Source organism: Acomys minous (genome assembly GCF_964271855.1).
Source record: "Acomys minous genome assembly, chromosome: 1".
Classification (NCBI taxonomy): Eukaryota; Metazoa; Chordata; class Mammalia; order Rodentia; family Muridae; genus Acomys; species Acomys minous.
The window spans coordinates 118,644,332-118,663,548 of record NC_140483.1 but is presented as its reverse complement, the minus strand read 5'-3'; the positions used below and the strand labels follow the sequence as shown (position 1 = coordinate 118,663,548).

Genomic DNA, 19,217 nt, shown 5'->3' with positions numbered 1-19,217 from the left:
TCCCAAGCGGGTATACAGTATGTTACCAGCACTGTAAAAGCCAACACACTCAAGGTCTTACATCTATTTCATCTTTGAATGGCGCTCTGGTTGGTTTATATTCTGGATCTTCATCTTCTCTATCGAATTCTCCACTGTGTAAAAAGGAAAAAACAAAAACAAAAACAATAAACCAACAATTGCTTAAATCACATCAGTGTATAAGGTGGTGAGAGAGGAAGAGCAACAGTCAACCTAACACTACTTTTGAGTCTGGATCTGACACTGAAAAATGACTCTACCAGTATTTAAAATGCATGGTTACCAAGGGTGTCTCCCACCAAGGGACACAACTATGTATGTATGTATGTATGTATGTATGTATATATATGTGTATATATTTAATGTACTTTGTTTAAAATAGTTTTATGCTCTATCAACAGGCTCTACTGGTGAGCATCAAGTTCAAACCAGACACAACAGTGAGAGTGCAGCCCAAGAATTAAGCCCTGCCAGTAGATGTGACACTGACATAAAGTTTATTAAAATTTTAGAATGTCCTTCTTACCCGTCACCACCATCTGCTAGCATGTCTGTCCCTCTCTGCTCGGCAGCGATGGCCTTGGCATCAGGCATACCGACTCGTTCCAGAAAGCACAGTGCAGGGTCAGCTCGCATGGAGTTGTACTTCTCGTAGCCTGGGCCGTGCCCACCAGCACACAGAGGACACGCACAGAAACAAAAGAAGACCCCATCACTGTCAGAAACCGCAGCCCCGCCACCACACAGCCAGTCTGCTTCCCGGAAAAGATCATCATCGCTGCCGAACTAGTCAGACCTTGTGCATTCTAGGGAGGCTCTTGTTGGGCCAACTTATGCTTGGGAGATGCTACTGAACGAGTGACCACAAACACAAACAAAGGGGTCGGGACAAGTGCAGGGTGCCAGGGAGGGTTTCTGACCCTATCTACCCCCCACCCCGACCCCAACATCTAATTTTTCTTGACATTTAAAAGGCTTCGTAACGTTTCTTTATGACCTCTGCAGGGGTTGCTCTCCAAGTCTACTCTCACCACCCTCCCCCACCTCGGGAGGTTTGGTCCTCTAGGAACTCACATGGCTAGCTGAAAAATCCCCATCTACGTAAGGCCAGCGAACCTGTCTTATTAGGTTTAGGATGATGCATGTCAGTAAGATGACACTGTTCTCTCTCTGGTTTTCAAACTGCAATTTGCTTTTTGACTGCCCAAGTTGACTAGATGGAAAATGGCAGATCCCAACAGTGCACTGCGGGGAAAATGATTTTGAGGCCGAGCTCACAGAACACGGCTGGAGTACACAGGCAGAGCGGCACAATTCAATTAGGATGTGTACTACAACACACCGCTCCTAACTGCTGTAGAGCCGCAAGCCAAACTGTAATCAGGAAAGGTTTTATAAGCCATCACTCTCCCCTTTAGTCAGGCTGGGCTGCTGAGGATACCTCCACGGCCTCCGGAGAGTTGGGATTATAATCAGACACCACTCACTGTATAGACCATGCCAGTTCTGCATCCCCAGCCTTTCAAAGTTAACAAGGCTGTGTCCCACTCGGGGGAGCGGCAAGTCCTCAGCACTGACATTTGTGAAATATTGCTTGGAACAAAGCCCAGGAGGCACTTGTACAGATTAATAGCAGAGGTTAAGCCCACCGTCCACTCTGACACTGGCTGGCAGAGTTAGCGAGGGAAGCCGTTCTGGAAGCAAAGTTTCGGGGAAAGCCACGGCACAACTTGGCTATTACTAAAACAAATATGGTTTGGCTTCTGTTTACAGCCAAGAAAGAAATGTTTTCTTCTCAAACGCTCAACAAACATTCAAAAACAGCATCTGATATTTACAGTTCATATTAGATTTTTTAGCACAGAAAAATGGTAGACGCCAAGAGTCCTTTGGAACGAGCCGCATTAATATTATGACTTTGGAAAAGAGTGCGCGAGGAGTTCTAAATAAAGATGAAGCCGCACAGTCAAGATGCATTCAAACAGAAACAGCCCTTACCATGTTTGAACACTCCAATTAAGAGGGATTTGTCTGCTTCCCTGTCCCACCAGTCAGCGGGAACTTCAGCATGGAAGGGCTCGGGGATCCACACGTCCGCTTCACTGGAAGACAGGATGCAAGCACTCTAACTACGAGGACTTAAGATGCGTCCTAGTCCCGTGTGCTGAGGCCACACTCATGTGTCCTCTTTCACAATGCGCATCTTATATGGTGGGGAGGAAGCAGCAACAGTGAGTGAGACCAGGGGCAGCGGTCAGTAGCCAGAAGTGAGCCTCATCCCACGGCGTCGCACCTCGGATCAGTAGCTCTTACGTACAAGCACATGCCAACCGCCCCGCCCGTGCTCGCCTCATATCCCCAAGCCCAGAAGAGGACAAACACTTGCACTAAAGACACAAAAAGGAGGTGAGCTACTGATGGCCTGGAGGGTTCTAAACACAACCCATGGAGTTGCCCAGCCACCCCGGGGGTTGCCTTGTGGAGGGCTGGAACAAAGGTGCACTCGCACCAACCTTGAGTCGGCGCCCCCGAGGATCTTATCTGCCTGGTCCCCTATCACTTCTTGTCTTAGGTAGTACAGCATGCGGACACGCAGCAGGACCCTGGAGAGGAAGACAGAGGGGGGAAAAGTTCTTAACTTCGGTGCTGTTTGCCAACAGTGGCTTTTGGCAGCTGCTGCCGTTCATCCATCATCCTGCCAAGGCTGATTAGCCATGCTGTATGGTAGGCTTGAAGCGTGACAGATGGTGGCACATAATCACCTCTGTGTGGTGCTTTCTGCTGGCTTCCAACAGGCCTGCCTGGCAACCGCTCACGCTGCACAGAGAGGGAGCGGGCTCGGCCCAGCCCAGGCGCACTTCATTTAGTTCTACCTAGTGCAGCTTGTGGAGTTTAGACACGTACCCTACCACTGCCTCTGAAGTATTGAAGCAAGTTTGTAAACAACCGAGCAGATGGCTTTCAGTAACTGTTCTGCTTCATTATCTCATAAAATTTCCTCAGCTGCTGCCTTAATACCATTTTTGGAAGCACATCAGAAGTTGTAGGAATAAACGAGATATAAAATCTGGTTTTACTACCTTACAATAAACCCTCAATATGGAATGTCAGGTTTTTCAGATTATACAACTTTGCTTCCGAGAAAGGAAGATGGCGGTGGGGGTGCACAGGAGGTGGGTCCTTACCCTACTCAGGGAACATTACTTTTACCTTATATTATCAGGGGACCTAAGCTGTGGTTTAAAAATAATAAACACTACAAGATTAAAATGTAGCCAACTCATTGATAATCACCTTTAATGAATCAGCATTAAAAACCATTGACATCTTTAGGGCACCAGATTTTCCATCTTGCTTGTGTTTCCTCAGTAGCTAAAATGTGACTTCTCTCCCCAATAAAACTTACCTGATATACCCCATAGGTCATCTGTGCTAGATAGCCCACATGTGCATTTGGGATTGACACCTGAAGATGACCCTCTTTGGTGAAGGTTGATACCTTCCAGTGTTATTTCCCTAGCTGAATGAGCCTGTCACATATTTGCATATCACCCCTGGACCAACATTTCTCATTTATAACCACTGGCTCATTTGGTCTTCATAGTAACCCTGTGATGAAATGGGGCAAGTCCTCATTTCCACATTACAGATGTGAACACTGCTGGGAACAGAGAATGAGCTATAAATCCAAGGTCACAGAGACACCTGGAGCACCAGCAACTCAGAACTATGTCTCCCAAGACGTGGTGGTTGACTTGCCTCTAAAACACCGGAATGACAGGCAGGGGCAGTTTTACTAAAGCAGATTCCTCCTGCCCAGGCACCAGCAGACATGCTGTGAATCACCTAGCCTGAGAGTCATCCACTCACGACCAATGTGGGTCCTGGGTGGACTCAGGCTGCAAGTATCAAAATGTACGCCAAGATAAGCAGTTGTTTTGGGGAGTGTCTTATTATCTCAATATTCTTTCTCTTGTTAAAGTCAGATAGTGACTTTGCCACATAGAGAGAAAAACTGATGCTGTGGTTAGCACTGCTTTCCTCAGGCTAAGGAATCTGCAGGCCAGTGTCTTCTTATACCAGATGCTCAGAAACGGTATTTTCCAAGGAAGTCTCCTCTGCCTGTGGCTGGACTCTTGACTGAAGGCAGGGAGCCTAAAGGTTCCTTTTGCATTTGGTAGAAAGCACAGACTTCCATTTCAGGGCAGGTTTAGTAGAGTGGAGCTTTCTATGAACTGACTCCTGTGAAAACCCCCTTCTCTTCTAGAGGGAAAGCCAGGGAGAGAAAGGATGGCCAGGACACAGCTCCTGGTCTCCAGGAGCTCACTCTGTGATGGGCGAACAAGGAAGCCAACAAGCCCCCAGGCTTTGTCCACACTCTCTCACACATCTTGGTAGTGACTCTAGCCCGAAGCCCAGGACTGCACACAGTACTCGATAACCTGCCCTCTGCCTGGTCTCACAATCTTCAAATTTGTGAAGAGCAATGATCAGTTATTTTTCTAGAATATCCTTCAACTGTGACTCATTTTTTCTACCTAACACCAATAGTACCTCATGTTTGACAATATTTAATCTCAAGACATGGCCTACAGGCAGAGGGCAACGGGACACGCTTTTTCCACACCAGAGAAAAGCTGGAAGGTATCAACAACGTTCTTCTGAGCTAGAATGAAAGGCACCCCAGTTTCATCACATGTACTGAGGATGGCTCCTTATGGAAGATTGCTATTGAAAGAAGAATAGAAATTAAAAACCACTGGAGGCATGCTAGCATCTGGGAACAGGAGCCACTGTTCTCACATTAAACCATGTACCTTCCTCTGTGTGAATCCAGAACTTAGGAGGCAACTAACCCAAAGTCAAGATAAGCCATGAAGACATAAATATTATCTGAGAGCTATGATGATCAGGCTACAGGTTTAGCAAGAAATGCCACGCTACAACAGTACCAAGTTCCAAAGGCACCAAATGCTCTAAAAGACCACTGGGAGCCTCTCAAGAGGCCTGAGGCAAAGAGGCCGACTTCCGTGGTCTGGCAGGAAGCGGCTGAGTGGGTGAGAGGAAGTGTGTCACCAGATCCCACTCCGTTCTTAACTGAGAAACTCAGGTAAGGTACTCTGGCTGGAGACCTGCATCTTGGTGGTTATGTGGGGGAATAAAACAGAACAGTTGCCAAGAAAAACCGTGGGGTCTTAGCTACTCAGGGGGCTGAGGCAGGAGGAGCTCTGGGACTCGAAGCCAGCTGGGTCCACACAGCAACAGAGATAAAACTAAAGCGAAAGCACTATGTAAACTCCCCAGAGCCCCCAATGGAAGCAGTCAATAAGGGTGGAGTCATTGTAAAACGAACCATAATTGTCTATATATTATCTCCAAACTGGTCACTGCACTCCCACAGTGGCACTGCTTATAGTAGGTAAATGTGGAAACAATCCACATGTCTGCCAGTGGACGGAAGGATAAACAGAGTGTGGCACACTTGGGATGGAATGGTATTCATCCCTCAAAAGGATCCTGACACTCCCTACCACACGGATGGCTCTTGAGCACTGCAACCAAATAAAATCATCAGAACACAACCCCTGAAACAGCTGGCTGAGAGCGGACAAGTGACCAGGACAGAGGCTGAGGGCAGGGCGAGGAGGAGCCACTGCTTAAGGGGCACACGGTGCCTGTTGGGGGTGAGGACTAGATGACGGTGATGAGCACCAGGCACTACGCACGCAGCACAGTGCTCCCTTACAAAGGGGTTCAAGCGGCACACGCTCGGACCTGTACACCCCACGCACTCCGCACGCGCGCTTGCCTCTGCCCGGTACCTACTTGTTGCAGTGGTGCTTCAGGTGCTTCTTGTAGCTGTCCTCCTGGAACAGGGCATCCGGATTGCAGCTCGCCAGCCAGTCAGCATCCTGCACTACCGGCTGCGTGCTCTGCGCCTTCACCTTCTTCCCCTTCCGGCCCCTTGGCACAGGGGCCGACAGACCTACAAGCACCAGGGCCACAGTTACAGATGCCTTCACAGTGCACATTACAGTGTCAAGAGGCAGATACTGTAAGGGGCAGGTAGGAAAAGCGAGAATCTACGCTGCCGCCCTTTGCCAAACAGTGGGTGTTTCTGGCAGTCTTTTGTGACCCGGAAGCACAAAGAACGCAAGGCAGACCCACCAGAATGATTGAGCAGGGCTCGAGTCTGGCCGTCGGCGGTGGGCGTGATCAGGTCCCAGATAAAGCTCTTGATGTTCTCGTCCCCTCTGTAGTGGTTGAGACAGTACACCAGGATGGCTCTGCAGATGGTTTCCACATCTTGCTCGGTGAGCTGACGTTTGTAGCGACCATGGGACAGGATGTCTGTCCAGCGGCCCCAGCTGGAAAGCAGAGAGGCAGCATTCAGACAGGGGTCTCTAACTATGACCGTGACATGACCTTGATAGCCAGGCCCCAGTACTGGGAAATCCTGGACCCACAATGGCACTGGTCACCTCTAGAGCTAGGAGAGGAATACCTCCTTACAGAGGGAACGACAAAGCCACTGAAACACCCTGTGTGGCTAATGGCTTCCCTGGGCTGTTGGTGGCTATGGCTGCTATCTTTAGGATATGCATGCCACCAGAGGAACTGGAGCTTGTCATGCTGTGCTTCCTCCAACTGTGACTCGGATGATTGCTACGGTGACCAAGCTTCTGAAATGATCGATGGCTTAAAGTCACTGTGCCTACTAGAAATCACAGCTACAATGCCGGAGAAGTCCCACTGCGTCAACCCACCACAAACAGATGCCACACTACCTGGTTTAGTGCTAACAGTCCTACGGCTCCTTTTCAACAGGGAATGGTTACTTCCCACTCTGGAAAGATGCTGGACCAAGACTCAGGTCCTCCCAGAAAAAGGGCAGGAGGCAGGACGAAGCACAGGGAAACAGGCAACGCATCGGGCCGTTATTACACAAACAGCCATTGCACTGCTCCATCTTGGCAATACCTACTACACAACAAACAGGTGCAGGGTGCAGAGGCTGCCGGAGCTGTCCCTTCCTCAGGGCAGCAGCAGACAGAGCCACCAGCCAGAGTTTCTCCACTGCCTTCTGTAGTAACTCAGAGTCGTGCTCTGAGAATAGAGAGAAAATCCTCTGCCATAGCCTGCCTCTTGCCAACCCACCGCTCTTCCTGGCTGTTCTGATCTTTCTCTTATCCAGGGCTTGTGTTCGCTCCTCTTTCCTATTATCACATCTTGTGCATCTCTGATGTTCAGCAGCCACAGATTCCCTCTGTGAGCTCTCCTTGTGCCCGAAGTAGGAGGGTGCTGCTTACGGTGCACGATGAGCATCTCTGCTCTCTTAGCAGAGTGCTGCCTGTCACATTATCTTCACCGCTACTCCCATTTCTGCTTTCCTACCTGCCTGCCTTGGGCTACATGTGCCTTGTTCATAGTGGTAGTCCTGTTGTCTGAGAGTATTCTAGTCCGGTACCCCAGCACATGGTGGTTGCTCACACCACAACAGTAAGAGTGAGAAAAGGAGGAGATTTGACTGAAAGACAGAATGCCCTGAGCATCCTTTCTAGAACTAGGAGTTATTAGTGTGTTCCAGTCCTAAGGTTTCCATGAAAAATTTTAACTGTCAAGACAAAAGCAGAAAGCAGGTGCAGGGAGCAAAGGGTTGAGGCTAGGAGAGTGTCCGTCCTGCATAGAGGCAGGAGAGCTGCCCAGTGTGCACAGATGAGTGCCAACAGAGTTGCTGAGATACAGGATAGGCCTCGGCTGGCATTTGTGCATTTCAAATAAATATCTGTGCAGCACTGTGCTTCCGTGCCCGTGCACTGAGGTATACCGAAAGAGCTCCCATCCTCAATGAAATGCTGACTGGGATTCCCATCGGGAGAGAGACTGATGACACAGGCAGGCCAGAGTGCAGAGGGGGCAGCTGTGCGGAGTGCTGCAAGGAAGGCAGGCGTAAGGCCGATCAGGTCTGTAGGTAGGGACTCGGGGATGAGAAGGGCAGGAGCAACAGCGGAGTAAGCGGAAGCAAAGCTCCAAAACAGAACTCAGGTCTACCCACAGGAAAGAATCCACATGACAGACAAGAGCCAAACGCAGAACCCTCCCTCCCCTTCCTCGCTGCTAGAAGAAACACCACAGGCAGGACAGCACTGCCTCAGTCAAAGTCACTTTGGCAGCAGTTTCTATTTTAATGGAACCTGCCTTCAGTCCCACAACCTGTGAGCAAATTCTTTTTTTGTTTGTTTGTTTTTTTGGAGACAAGGTTTCCTTGTGTAGCCTTGGTTGTCCTGGATGTGATTTATAGACCAGGCTGGCCTTGGAACTCAGAGAGATCCGCCTGCCTCTGCCTCCCTCCCTGAGTGTGGGCATTGCAGGCATGTTTGAGCAAATTCTTATTATCTACCTGCCATTCAAGGTGCTGTGTGGGTGCCAATGTTGCATGAGATGTAAAGTGGATGTGGGTCATGGTGGTTTGGCAGTCAGCAAAAGGAATCCCATAGACTCATGAAGTTCAAATGGCCTCATGCTGCGGACGAGTTGGGAGGAAAAGTACCTGATAGCTTTCTCTGCCTTTGCTAAGTCTTTACAGCAGAAAACTATTAACAGATAACTATGGTCATAAAGTTTATGTGACATTACAGTGCCAAGAGATTTTGCAATTTTATATCATTCTTAGTTTTTAATAATCTACAAGTAAATTGGAGCTGCCAATATTCCTATGGTGCTGGCTAGCGCTCATAAATTCTAGTGAACTCTCTCTGTATACCCAGGAGGATTAGAACGTGGGTCGTATTGACTAAAGGAAGCCACAGGCTGCAGAAAATTAATGTGGAGGCATTTGTGTGGCTACACTAAAGAGGAACCACACAGATTCACAAAAACAGGGTTTTCCTACAACAACTGAGATGTCTACCTGTCGATAAATAAATGTGAGTTTGTACAGTGAGCCAGCCTTACCCATAGACCAGGAGGTTCTTCTCCACCCTGAAGCACTCACTCCGGGCGTAGCCCTGCGACTTATCCTGGGGGCGCCGCGGCTTTATGCAAGGCTTTTCCTCAGAGTCGCTTTCCAGGTCGGAGAACTCCATCAGCTCGTCCTCTTTCACTGCGCTGTACAGCCTGGTTTGCTTCCGTACTCTCGGCGTGTCAATAACCAGGTTGTTCTAACAGGAAAGCAAATGCAGTGAGGGTCAGACCAACCTTCAGGTCAGGACAGGCAGCCGTCTGGGTGGGACTTCTCACTCACCCTCCCGTTTAAGGCATCGATGTCCAATTCAGCCTTCTTAGCCCACTTTTGCCAGAAATTTGGGTCATCCAAAGAAATATCTGTCCTATTTCCAGATGCAACAAAACTGGCCTAAAAGGAAGGAAATGTATGCGTTACTTTGAGATGCGTTTCTCAGAGTCAGGATGCTGGCAGCCTCCATTCATCTAGTCACCGAATATGTGTGTTCATCCTCTTGTGCAAGACAGTACAATGGATGGGAGAGAGATGAAAAGTGTCCCTTGTACACTTTCCATACCCACAGCAGGTGTGGTAAAGTGCAAACAATTGAGAAAGGCCTTCCACATGGCTCCAGCAAGGTTCTGCTGGGAGCAGATCTAAAATAGTAAAATAAAATAAAAATAGTTTCCTCTAGAAGAAAATGCTTGGACCACATTTTAGAGCATTCATTAAAAGAAGAAAGCTGGCAGAAACGCTCACAGCAGAGCCCATGTGCAAAGGTCCAGAGGAGAAAACCTAGTAAAAGTAGCCATGGGCAGGTTGATAAGGACAGATGCCAGAGCAAGGCGGCCTTGTACACTGACCGACCTCTACCCAGAGGGAAGCGTAAACTATTTGAAAGCAGGGGTAAACTCAAGATGGTCATCACTGTGCCTAGAGCCGCATGGTGGAGGATTGATAGCAGCACAGCCTACTGTGGAGATTAGAGTTCGCCACTTTAGGAGTTTATACAAGAAATAATCACTAAAGGAAGAAAACAAGACTTCCTAAAAAGACGGTCTTCAAAAAGCCCGGTTAGTAGAGCTAGACAACAAACAGACAGGAAACACCACAAGAGAAGAAGTCAAGAGAAACTGCCATGTCCATCTCTGGCAGCCGCATGTCACTCAGAGGGACTGTCTGGGCATGCAGCGTGTGTGCCTGCTGCGTGTGTGTTAGTCTTGCACATACTGAGTGTGCGTGTGAGGAAAGATCCGGAAAGAAACAGGAAGCTGTGAGGGTCCAGAGCCCAGAAGAGCCTCCACAAGCTCGGGCAATGGAGGAGCTGGGGCTCAACACCTTCAGCCAGCAAGGAAACGGAAGGTAAAAGTAGCACCAGGAGAGCAAACAGTGAATTCTGTCCAGTGTGAGCGCAAACTCAGGGAGCCACTATGGAAGTCAGTGTGGAGGGTCCCCAAAACACTAAACATAGAACTGTCATATAACCCAGCCACTAGATCACATTCCTGAAGGAAGGACCCTAAGTCAGCACACCTCAGAGACACTTACACACCTCTGCTTCACAGTAGCCAGGAAATGGAACCAGCCTAGATGCCCAGTGACAGATGAACTGATAAAGAAAATGCTGTCTATACACAGTGGAATTTTATTTAGCCGCAAGGAAAAACAAAATCATGACATTTGCATGACACTGCTGGAAACCATTATGTTAAGCAAAATAAGGCAGGCTCAGAAAGACAAATACCACAGTTTTCTCTCATATATGAACTAAACTCTGTGTGTGTGTGTGTGTGTGTGTGTGTGTGTGTTCATAGAACTACAGGAAGAGATTTTTAAGCAACAGGATAAAGAATAGTGGGACACGTGATATGAAGGCAGAGGGAGGAACTACTGCAGAGTAGCAGGGGACCAGCAGAGGGATGCAAAGCGCATGGAGGGCACTGGGGAGAGGACTTACAGTGCATAATGATGCATGTACGAAAATGCCAGGATGAAACCCATTATTTCTATGCTAACTTTAAATGTTTCTAATTTGTTGAAAAGAAAAAACAGAAACAAACAAACAGCCTGTTAGTCTCTTAAAAGACAAGCATGCATGTGCGAGGCCGGAGGTTCAGTTCTGGTTGGGGAGCTGAGAAAGTGAAAACCAGCCTCTAGCAGCTCTGTTACCAGCAGACGCTCGAGAGAGAAGCGTATGTGTCCAAGCAAAAACTGCCATGAAAGTGTTCATCGGAAGTCCCAAAGTAGAAACAGCCCACATTTCACCATCCATTAGCAATGCATAAATGACTGGAATGTCTACTGTCACCTGGTCATTGAGTGATAACTGTACAGTAGAACATTGCAAGCAGCCATGTTAAAAATAAACAAATTATCAATACATACTACAACAAGGACGAACCTCAAGAAAATCATGTAAGTGTATGAAGGCATACACAAACGGCCACACATTGTATAATTCCATTTATAATGGTGTTTCCAGGACAGGCAAAGCTATTAAGAAAGTACATATGGTCTGCAGGACTGGGTGAAACAAGACAGACTGACTGCTAACAGGTATTTCTGAAGCAAGAGGAACATTATAAACTTAGGACTGTGCTAATGGTTGTGCAAACCTATAGCATGTCAAAGGCTCTGAATCTCACACTTTACGGCAAAACTAAAGAGCAGAGTGAGCCTCAGTGTGGATGACTGGAAGCCTCCTTGGCCAGAGCAGGTTGGATAAGGTGAACGGCTGTATGGTGCAAGCTGTGGCAGAGGCAGTGGCGAGAGCTGGAATAGAAGGCAATGGCCACCATTTAGCTGTGAGCAGGGATGCGTGGAGCGGTAGCTACTGGGAAAACGAGCAAGACTTAATTACAGAGTGACCCAACCATCCTTTCAGGTCCTTTCAGGAATCGAGGTCAGAAGAGAAGATGATGAGGGAACTAGATTGCTAAGAGGGAAGCACGGGCAAAAAACACCTGAGAACAAGACCATGGCGGCCACAGAAAAGAACCCAGCGTAGAGAGAACCACTTGTGGGCTGGAGTTGCCAGGAAATTATTAACTGGCCTGTAATTCATAATGAAAGCCCGATGTTCTGCATCTGTTTTGTGACTCCTCTGTCTAGCATGCTGCCCTAAAGGCCTGGCCCCCTAGGCGGACTCGAACCTTAGCAAATGTGGAACCTTTCCCTTCGGACTCAATGGTAATAGTGTGGGTCCGCCGAAGGAGAATCTGGTCAATATCCTCTTCACAAAACTTAGATCCTTCGTCCTCCTCGTCCATAAGTGCACCATAAGCCCCCTTTCGTAGAAGGTCTTCTATTTCCTTCTTGGAAAGCTGTTGTACCTATTTTGGAAAAGGTTTCATTATTCAAACTCGTTTAGAATTAAGACAGACACTAAATATCTTAAGAGTATTTACTTATAAAAAAAGAAAAGAAAATGCAACAAAATATGCTTAAAATTTTGAGGTTAAAAAAACAAAAACAAAAACAAAAACAGGCAGTGGAGCATGGTGTCAGCCGCCTCTAAATCCAGAAATTAGGAGGCAGAGACATGTGGATCTCTGTGTGTTCATGGCCAGCCAGAGCTACCTAATGAAACTATCTCAAGAAAACAAACAATAAAAACCAATTACCAAATAATTTCTTACAGTCAGATGAATACAGAAAGAAGCTGGAATGAACACATGGATTGGGCAGTGTCATCTTACCCCATTGGTGGCATTTTCTCTTCCACTCATAGACTGTAACACAGCTTTATCCAGACCCAGCTTCAAACTGGCCTTGTCAAACATCTCCCTTTCATAGGAGTTTCTGGTGATCAGCCTGTAGATCTTCACAGATTTGCTCTGCCCTATTCTGTGGCATCTAGCCTGAGCCTAGAAGAAAAAGAAAGCCAACGGCTGCTGCCATGGAATACATGGCTGTATTCTCCCTAAATCCGTATATGGGAAAGCTGACCTCAGTGTGACGGGATTTAGAGGTGGGTACTTAGGTAATTAGGTCAAGAGGGTGGTGCCCTAATGAACGGGATTAGCATCCTATAAGAGCCAGGAGGAAGACATCTGTGTGTGTAGCAGTTTCTTAGCAATAGCCCGATCATGCTGGTGTCCAGATCTCACACTTCCAACTCCACACCCTTGAGAAAGGCATGGGTACTGTTTAAGCTGCCCAATCATGGCATTTTGTTATGGCAGCCAGAAGTGATCAACACACACTTTGAGAAACCCATAGCTCTTTGGTCAGTTGTAAGACCACACGTGATTAAAGGTGTGGTTTAGAAGGGGACTAACCCACTAAGGGGTTTCCACTCATCACGTGATCACTAGCTGATCTGCAAGGTCAGGAGACCCAGGCTGAGCACTGACTGGTGTGACTCACGAGTCTGTCACTGGAGGAGGAAGAGTGGCAGCCCCGCCCCCACTTACCTGGAGGTCATTCTGGGGATTCCAGTCTGAATCAAAGATGATGCAGGTATCAGCAGCGGTGAGGTTAATGCCTAGCCCTCCTGCCCTTGTGCACAGGAGGAAAACAAACCTGTCAGAATCAGGTTTGGAGAATCGGTCAATAGCTGCCTGGCGGAGGTTGCCTCGGACTCGGCCATCAATCCTTTCATATGGGTACCTGGAAATACAACAAGGAAGCCTGACAAACAGCTCCCATATGCTCGCTCCTTTTTGCTTTAAAGTAAGTATTCCACTATGGAATGTGCACTCATACAATGGAAGGATTTACCATAAATAATTTTAGGTCAGAATTGTTTTCCATACAATCACCTTAACACTCAAAAGTTTTATTTTACTTCCTCTTAAGGAAATAGCTAAATTCTAAAAATAGCTGACAAAATACATTTTAATTTTAAGGAAGAACTTTTCTCCCCAAGTTGAACGAAATAAGAATAAGGGGAAAACTGCCCACAAAAGTATGTGACATTATAAAAACAAAACAAACAAACAAACAAAAAACCACCAAGCAGCAACAAAACCCCTACACAGAAATATCAGGTGGTGGTGGTGGTGAATGCCTTTAATCAGTGTCAGGAAGCAGAGGCAGGTGGATCTTTGAGAGCAAGGCCAGCCTGGTCTACAGAGGGAGTACCAAGACAGCCAAGGCTACACAGAGAAACCCTGTCTCAACAACACCCCCTCCCCCCCCGAGTCCTCAAGTAAAGACGCCCTTATGTGTAACTGGCTTTAAAAAGGAGGTGATGCACTGTTTCCATTCAACCACCTCTGCGGCAAAGGTCACTTCTAGGTGACCCACTCAAGGGGCCAGTGCTTCCTTTCTGCTGTTTGTGTGCGGTGGCCTCACCGTCTCTGAATGAGATAGTCTTCCAGGATGTCCAAGCAGCGCACCATCTGGGAAAAGATAAGCACCCTGTGGCCACCAGTCTTCAGCTTTGGCAGCAGCTTGTCAATCAGCACCAGCTTGCCAGCAGCCTGGATCATCGCCTGGAGCTGAAAATCTGGAGACTCTGCATTGTGTGTTTCTTTAAACTCTTCCAAAATTTTCTCTTCAGCACCTGCAGAGATTGGATGGCATGACGTGAATACTGCAGAAGGATTTTTTTGTTTTGTTTTGTTTTGTTTTTAACTAAAAACAATGGATTTGCTTTCAAAACCCACAACAAATTGGCAAAATCAGAATATCCCATTCACGTTTGAGAGCAGGCAGCGACCAGCTTACTCTAAGTTAGACGCACACATAACTACAGGCCTACAAAGGGACTGAGGTTTTAAGTTCCATACATTGAGGCATCTGGGGAGAGAGCCACATTTTTTTTTTCAACAACCAAATGTTTGCTGACTATATGAAAAAACAAAACGAAACCCAAAACAAGCAAAAACACACTCAAATTTCAACAGCAGATTGTTAGGCCAGAAATGGCAGAAAACAAGCTAAAGGCCAGCCAGATACCTACGGAACTGCAGGGCCTGAGGTACTCAGGGACAGGCTGTTCACTAAGCAGAACAGACAGTAACTCCGTCAACCCTTTAAAGCTAAAACAGGCGCCAACTCGAAGGCTCCCCAGCTAACTTCCTTTTCCTCACTGTTACCTCACGGTGCAAACACCTGTGTGCATTAGAGCAGCCTCAGAAGAAGACCACACACCCAACGATGAAAGCTCATGGCTGCGGCCTCTGACTTCCCGTACCCTGGTGTGGGGTCTCGGAGCAGTGTGAAGGCCCTTTCAGTGCTCAGGTACTTCGGCTGTTGTAAGCAGAGGCGACCTGGCCTCCCCCCTGGTCTCTGGGGCTCCCCAGTACATAATGCTGTGTTCACTCCTCTCCTGCCACAGCTGCTCTGTAGAAAGCACACCAAACTTCACCTAAAGGGGTCATTTCCTACCATTATACTGTGCCAGGAACCTATTTAACCCTTCCACCACTCTTAGAAACACATAACCTAGCCGGGACGGTGGCGGCGCACGCCTCTGATCCCAGCACTTGGGAGGCAGAGGTAGGCGGCTAGCTGTGAGTTCAAGGACAGCCTGGTCTACAAAGCAAGTCAGACAAGGCTACACAGAGAGACCCTGTCTTGAAAAACCACAAAAACCCAACAACAACCACCAAAACAAGCAAACAAACAATAAGCAAAGCCTCAGAAACACGTAAATTAGTGACGCACAAGATGGAGATACGAAAACCTCCCAAAGGCTTTTGAAAGTTGGGTCAGACAGGCCACTGCACTGACACCCCCACAGGCAACACAGTGTGAATAAAGCCCAGTCCCATTTCCATTTAAGGTGGCTGTGAGACTGTTGTTATGAGGTCGGACGGAGAACACCGTAGTAGTTAAAATCATAAAGGACAGATTAAAGTTGATGTTTGGAGACAAGTGCCAGGCTTTCCATACAGCACATGACCTTTTCACAAAGGGAGACTGGCAGGAAATGCCAACTGTCTTGGAACAGCCTGACCCTCACTCCCCCTTCCACCAGAACAAAAAGCTAAGATTCAGATTTTTTTTTCCCTGTTAGTGTGGAAACAGACCAAGGAAGGATAAAGAACAAAATGCCACTTTAAGACACTGGCCAAAGTGTCTCTGACTAAAGGTGAGTGCTGTTTCCCAAGCCTGAAATCTGTAAATCCAGGTTCTGGATTCAGAAAGCTCTCTATCGGCGGAAGAGAAACTTAAAGTAAAATACCACAGTAGGTCATTAGAAAGTTTATTCTAACTTATAATGCATCATAAGATGCTTACAATTTAGAAATGGATTTTTTACCTTTATAGTGTGAGCATTTTTGTCCATGAGGTATACAACCCATAATCAAAGTGAAATGTAATACAAAGTAGTCTAAAATGGGTTAATGACCAAGGAATAGTTTCTTTCTTTCTTTCTTTCTTTTCTTTTCTCTCTCTCTCTCTCTCTTTTTTTTTTTTTTTTTTTTTTTTTTTTTTTTTGGTTTTTCGAGACAGGGTTTCTCTGTGTAGCCCTGGCTGTCCTGGACTCACTTTGTAGACCAGGCTGTCCTCGAGCTCAGTGATCCGCCTGCCTCTGCCTCCTGAGTGCTGGTATAAGAGGTGTGCGCTACCACCACCCATCTTTTTTTCGTTTTTCTATACAGGACTTTTCTGTGCAGCCTTGGCTGCCTGGACTCATTTTGTAGACCAGGCTAGCCTCTAACTCAGAGATCCACCTGCCTCTGCCTCCTGGAGTACAGGGATTACAGGTATGTGCCACCACACCAACTTAAGCAATAGTTTTCAAAAATGAAATTTTCACTTTGAGAAAGCAAATGTCAAACAGGCTAGAAATATTTTAGTAAAAGAATAAAATTGAAATATAAATAATTCAAAGAGAAAACTGAGCTTACATTATAAAACTTTAAATTTATTAAAAAGGAGCAAAGGAACTCTCCTGCCTTTTCAGTGCCACCAGTAATGTCTTATCCTTAAATTTTTATAATTATTTTAAAGTGTTCATGACACGTGCATGTGAGCAAAGATGCCCCAGAGGTGGGCAGAGGGGGCGGGGTCAGATCCCTGCAGAGAGGGAGTTTACATGCAGCTGTGGTGTGAGTGATGATCCTCATGCGATGTGAGTGCGGGGACCAGACTCAGGTCCTGCTCCAAGTAAGATGGCACTGCACCACTGAGCACCTCTCCGGTCCCTGAGGTTTCTTACTCAGACAAGTAGTACTTAAGTACTTAAGTACTTAAGACAAGTAGAAAAGAAAATAGTATTTCCTTCTTTCCCCAAAATATGTCAAACTGATCGATTTTATAGGGAATGTAAATTCTTCCTGAGCAGCTTATACCAATAATCCTTCATTAACTACAGACACGGACGGGCCCTTTACAGTTCTTCTAGTGCTATGTTTATTATAGTAACATGAAAAGAGAGGAAGGTTGTGTGCGTGCGTGCGTACGTGCGTGCGTGCGTGTGTAGTAGCAATTTCTGCCCTACGTATCACAGTCAATTTCTCAAAATTAGCAATTAAAGATTTCCTTTGGTGTTAGATTTGAAAACATTAATTAACTGGATATGGGGTATGTCGAACCCTACTACCTTGCTGGCACTGCCCTAAATTAAAGTGTGGCTGGTGCTGCCCTCATCATGTGTGCACGATGAAGGCAACCTGAAACAGGAGTAGTCTTTCCACTTCAACAGAGAGCTGCTCCTGGGGCAGCGACTGTAATGCCACTGTGTCTACTAGCCATCAGCAGGAAAGCACCTGCTTCCTCAAGGTTAACAAAACAAAACAAAAGTAAAATAAAATAAACAGCATCCTATTTTTTCCCCCTCTAAATGACATTCCACCAGGTAAATCTTAGTTTCTGCTTCCTCATCGCCTCCCACCTTCTACAGTCTTCCTACAGAGCATTGCAAAGAACAATCACTTCCACCCGCCTGGGGCCTTCGGACCTGCTTTCGCCACTCTTGTTCTCGCGTCAGGATATACAGTTCTATCCAAACCGTGCTCAGGTCAGTACTAATGACTCTACTTGGCCTGTTGGCAGCACTGACTGACCGCCCTATGCTGGCCACCCTTCCAACCACACCCGCCTCTGTGCGCTACCCCCCTTCCAGCGCTCTCCCCCACTATGCTCACCTTACCGCTTCCACCTACGCACAGAATTGCTCCTATTTTTCAGAGGGTGTGCTCTGCAGAGTAGGAGTTTAGCTCCACTGGGGTACTAGCTCACAACTGGTTCATCACCATTTAATATATACAATTAACATTTCTTTATGAACTAGTTGTATATGACAATCGCTCCATGAGAAGTGATACTTTCAGACCCTGGGTGAGAATGTAGAGTCAGGGCCTAGACGGTCTCTATGAGATTATGACGTCTCCCCCCAAGTCTTCCCGGAGCTGTGTGCCCAGTGTGCTCATCTGCACCTTCATTTTTATTTTTGGTTTCTTGAGACAGGGTTTCTCTGTGAGGCGCTGGCTGTCCTTGAGCTCAGAGATCTGCCTGCCTCTGCCTCCCAAGTACTGGGATTAAAGGTGAGCGCCACCTTTTTAAAAAAAAACTTTGCAAGAAACAGTGGCATAAGGACACCTGCTTAACACTGTTACCTGCTCTAAGGACAGAAGAACTCACCTCAAGGTCCGACAATGACTACAAATACCTCAGGGAGTCCTAAGATGCTCTGGAAGGAGTTACGTAGGAGAGGCTAGAGAAGAGTCAGGCACAGGAAAGACCCACCAGCTATTGCTGTGGGGAAAGCCTTGGCAATGCTGGGTGAGCACTGAGGACACGGAGGCACTGGGGCGTCCATCTTATCATGGTGCTGAGCTCCTGTGACCCAGGCCCCGCCCCGCCAGCACTCTTTCCCTTCCCACCAGAGAATGTTATTATCTATTTTTTCTATAAGCTGTGCAATAAAGTGTGTGTGCACACTCAAGTGTGTCCTCTACTCACACAAGTACATTCCCTAAGTACAACTCACCCACAGGCTGGCTTGACACCACTGTGGATTACAAGCTCATGAGCACTGTGCGATTAGGAGGCTAGCATAATAAATGTGTAATTATCACACAGGGTACTCTCCTTAGAAAACAAAATTAAAAACACTACTTTCAAAAAGGAGTTTGAAGATGTCAAATCAGAACAACGGCCTCAGGGCCTATGCTCTGAGCCTATCTTCCAGGCAGAGACTACTTTTTCTCCTACAGTGAAAAGGACATCAAGGGTGGTTGGCACGTGTGCACTGTGACAACAGGGAAAGGAGAGGAACTCTTTAGGTCAGGTGACCTTGACTCTCACAAATGGCTAAGACAAGAGAGGCTTTGTCACTTCTTCCCCAGTGCAC

At 47.1% G+C, this 19,217-nt stretch overlaps 1 protein-coding gene across 2 annotated transcripts in view; it reads right to left on the bottom strand.

Annotated features, from left to right (window-relative positions):
* CHD7 (chromodomain helicase DNA binding protein 7) overlaps nt 1-19,217 on the bottom strand; it is a 187,884-nt gene that overhangs the window by 14,985 nt on the left and 153,682 nt on the right. For both annotated transcript variants that reach the window (XM_084760862.1, XM_084760863.1), the window contains exons 16-27: nt 14,264-14,474; nt 13,381-13,576; nt 12,664-12,831; nt 12,118-12,297; nt 9,266-9,376; nt 8,977-9,182; nt 6,190-6,389; nt 5,848-6,007; nt 2,535-2,624; nt 2,020-2,123; nt 548-677; nt 62-134 (exon numbers count right to left, since the gene is read on the bottom strand). In XM_084760862.1, the coding sequence (XP_084616988.1) occupies nt 62-134; nt 548-677; nt 2,020-2,123; nt 2,535-2,624; nt 5,848-6,007; nt 6,190-6,389; nt 8,977-9,182; nt 9,266-9,376; nt 12,118-12,297; nt 12,664-12,831; nt 13,381-13,576; nt 14,264-14,474 (1,829 nt within the window). The remainder of the gene's footprint in view (nt 1-61; nt 135-547; nt 678-2,019; nt 2,124-2,534; nt 2,625-5,847; nt 6,008-6,189; nt 6,390-8,976; nt 9,183-9,265; nt 9,377-12,117; nt 12,298-12,663; nt 12,832-13,380; nt 13,577-14,263; nt 14,475-19,217) is intronic.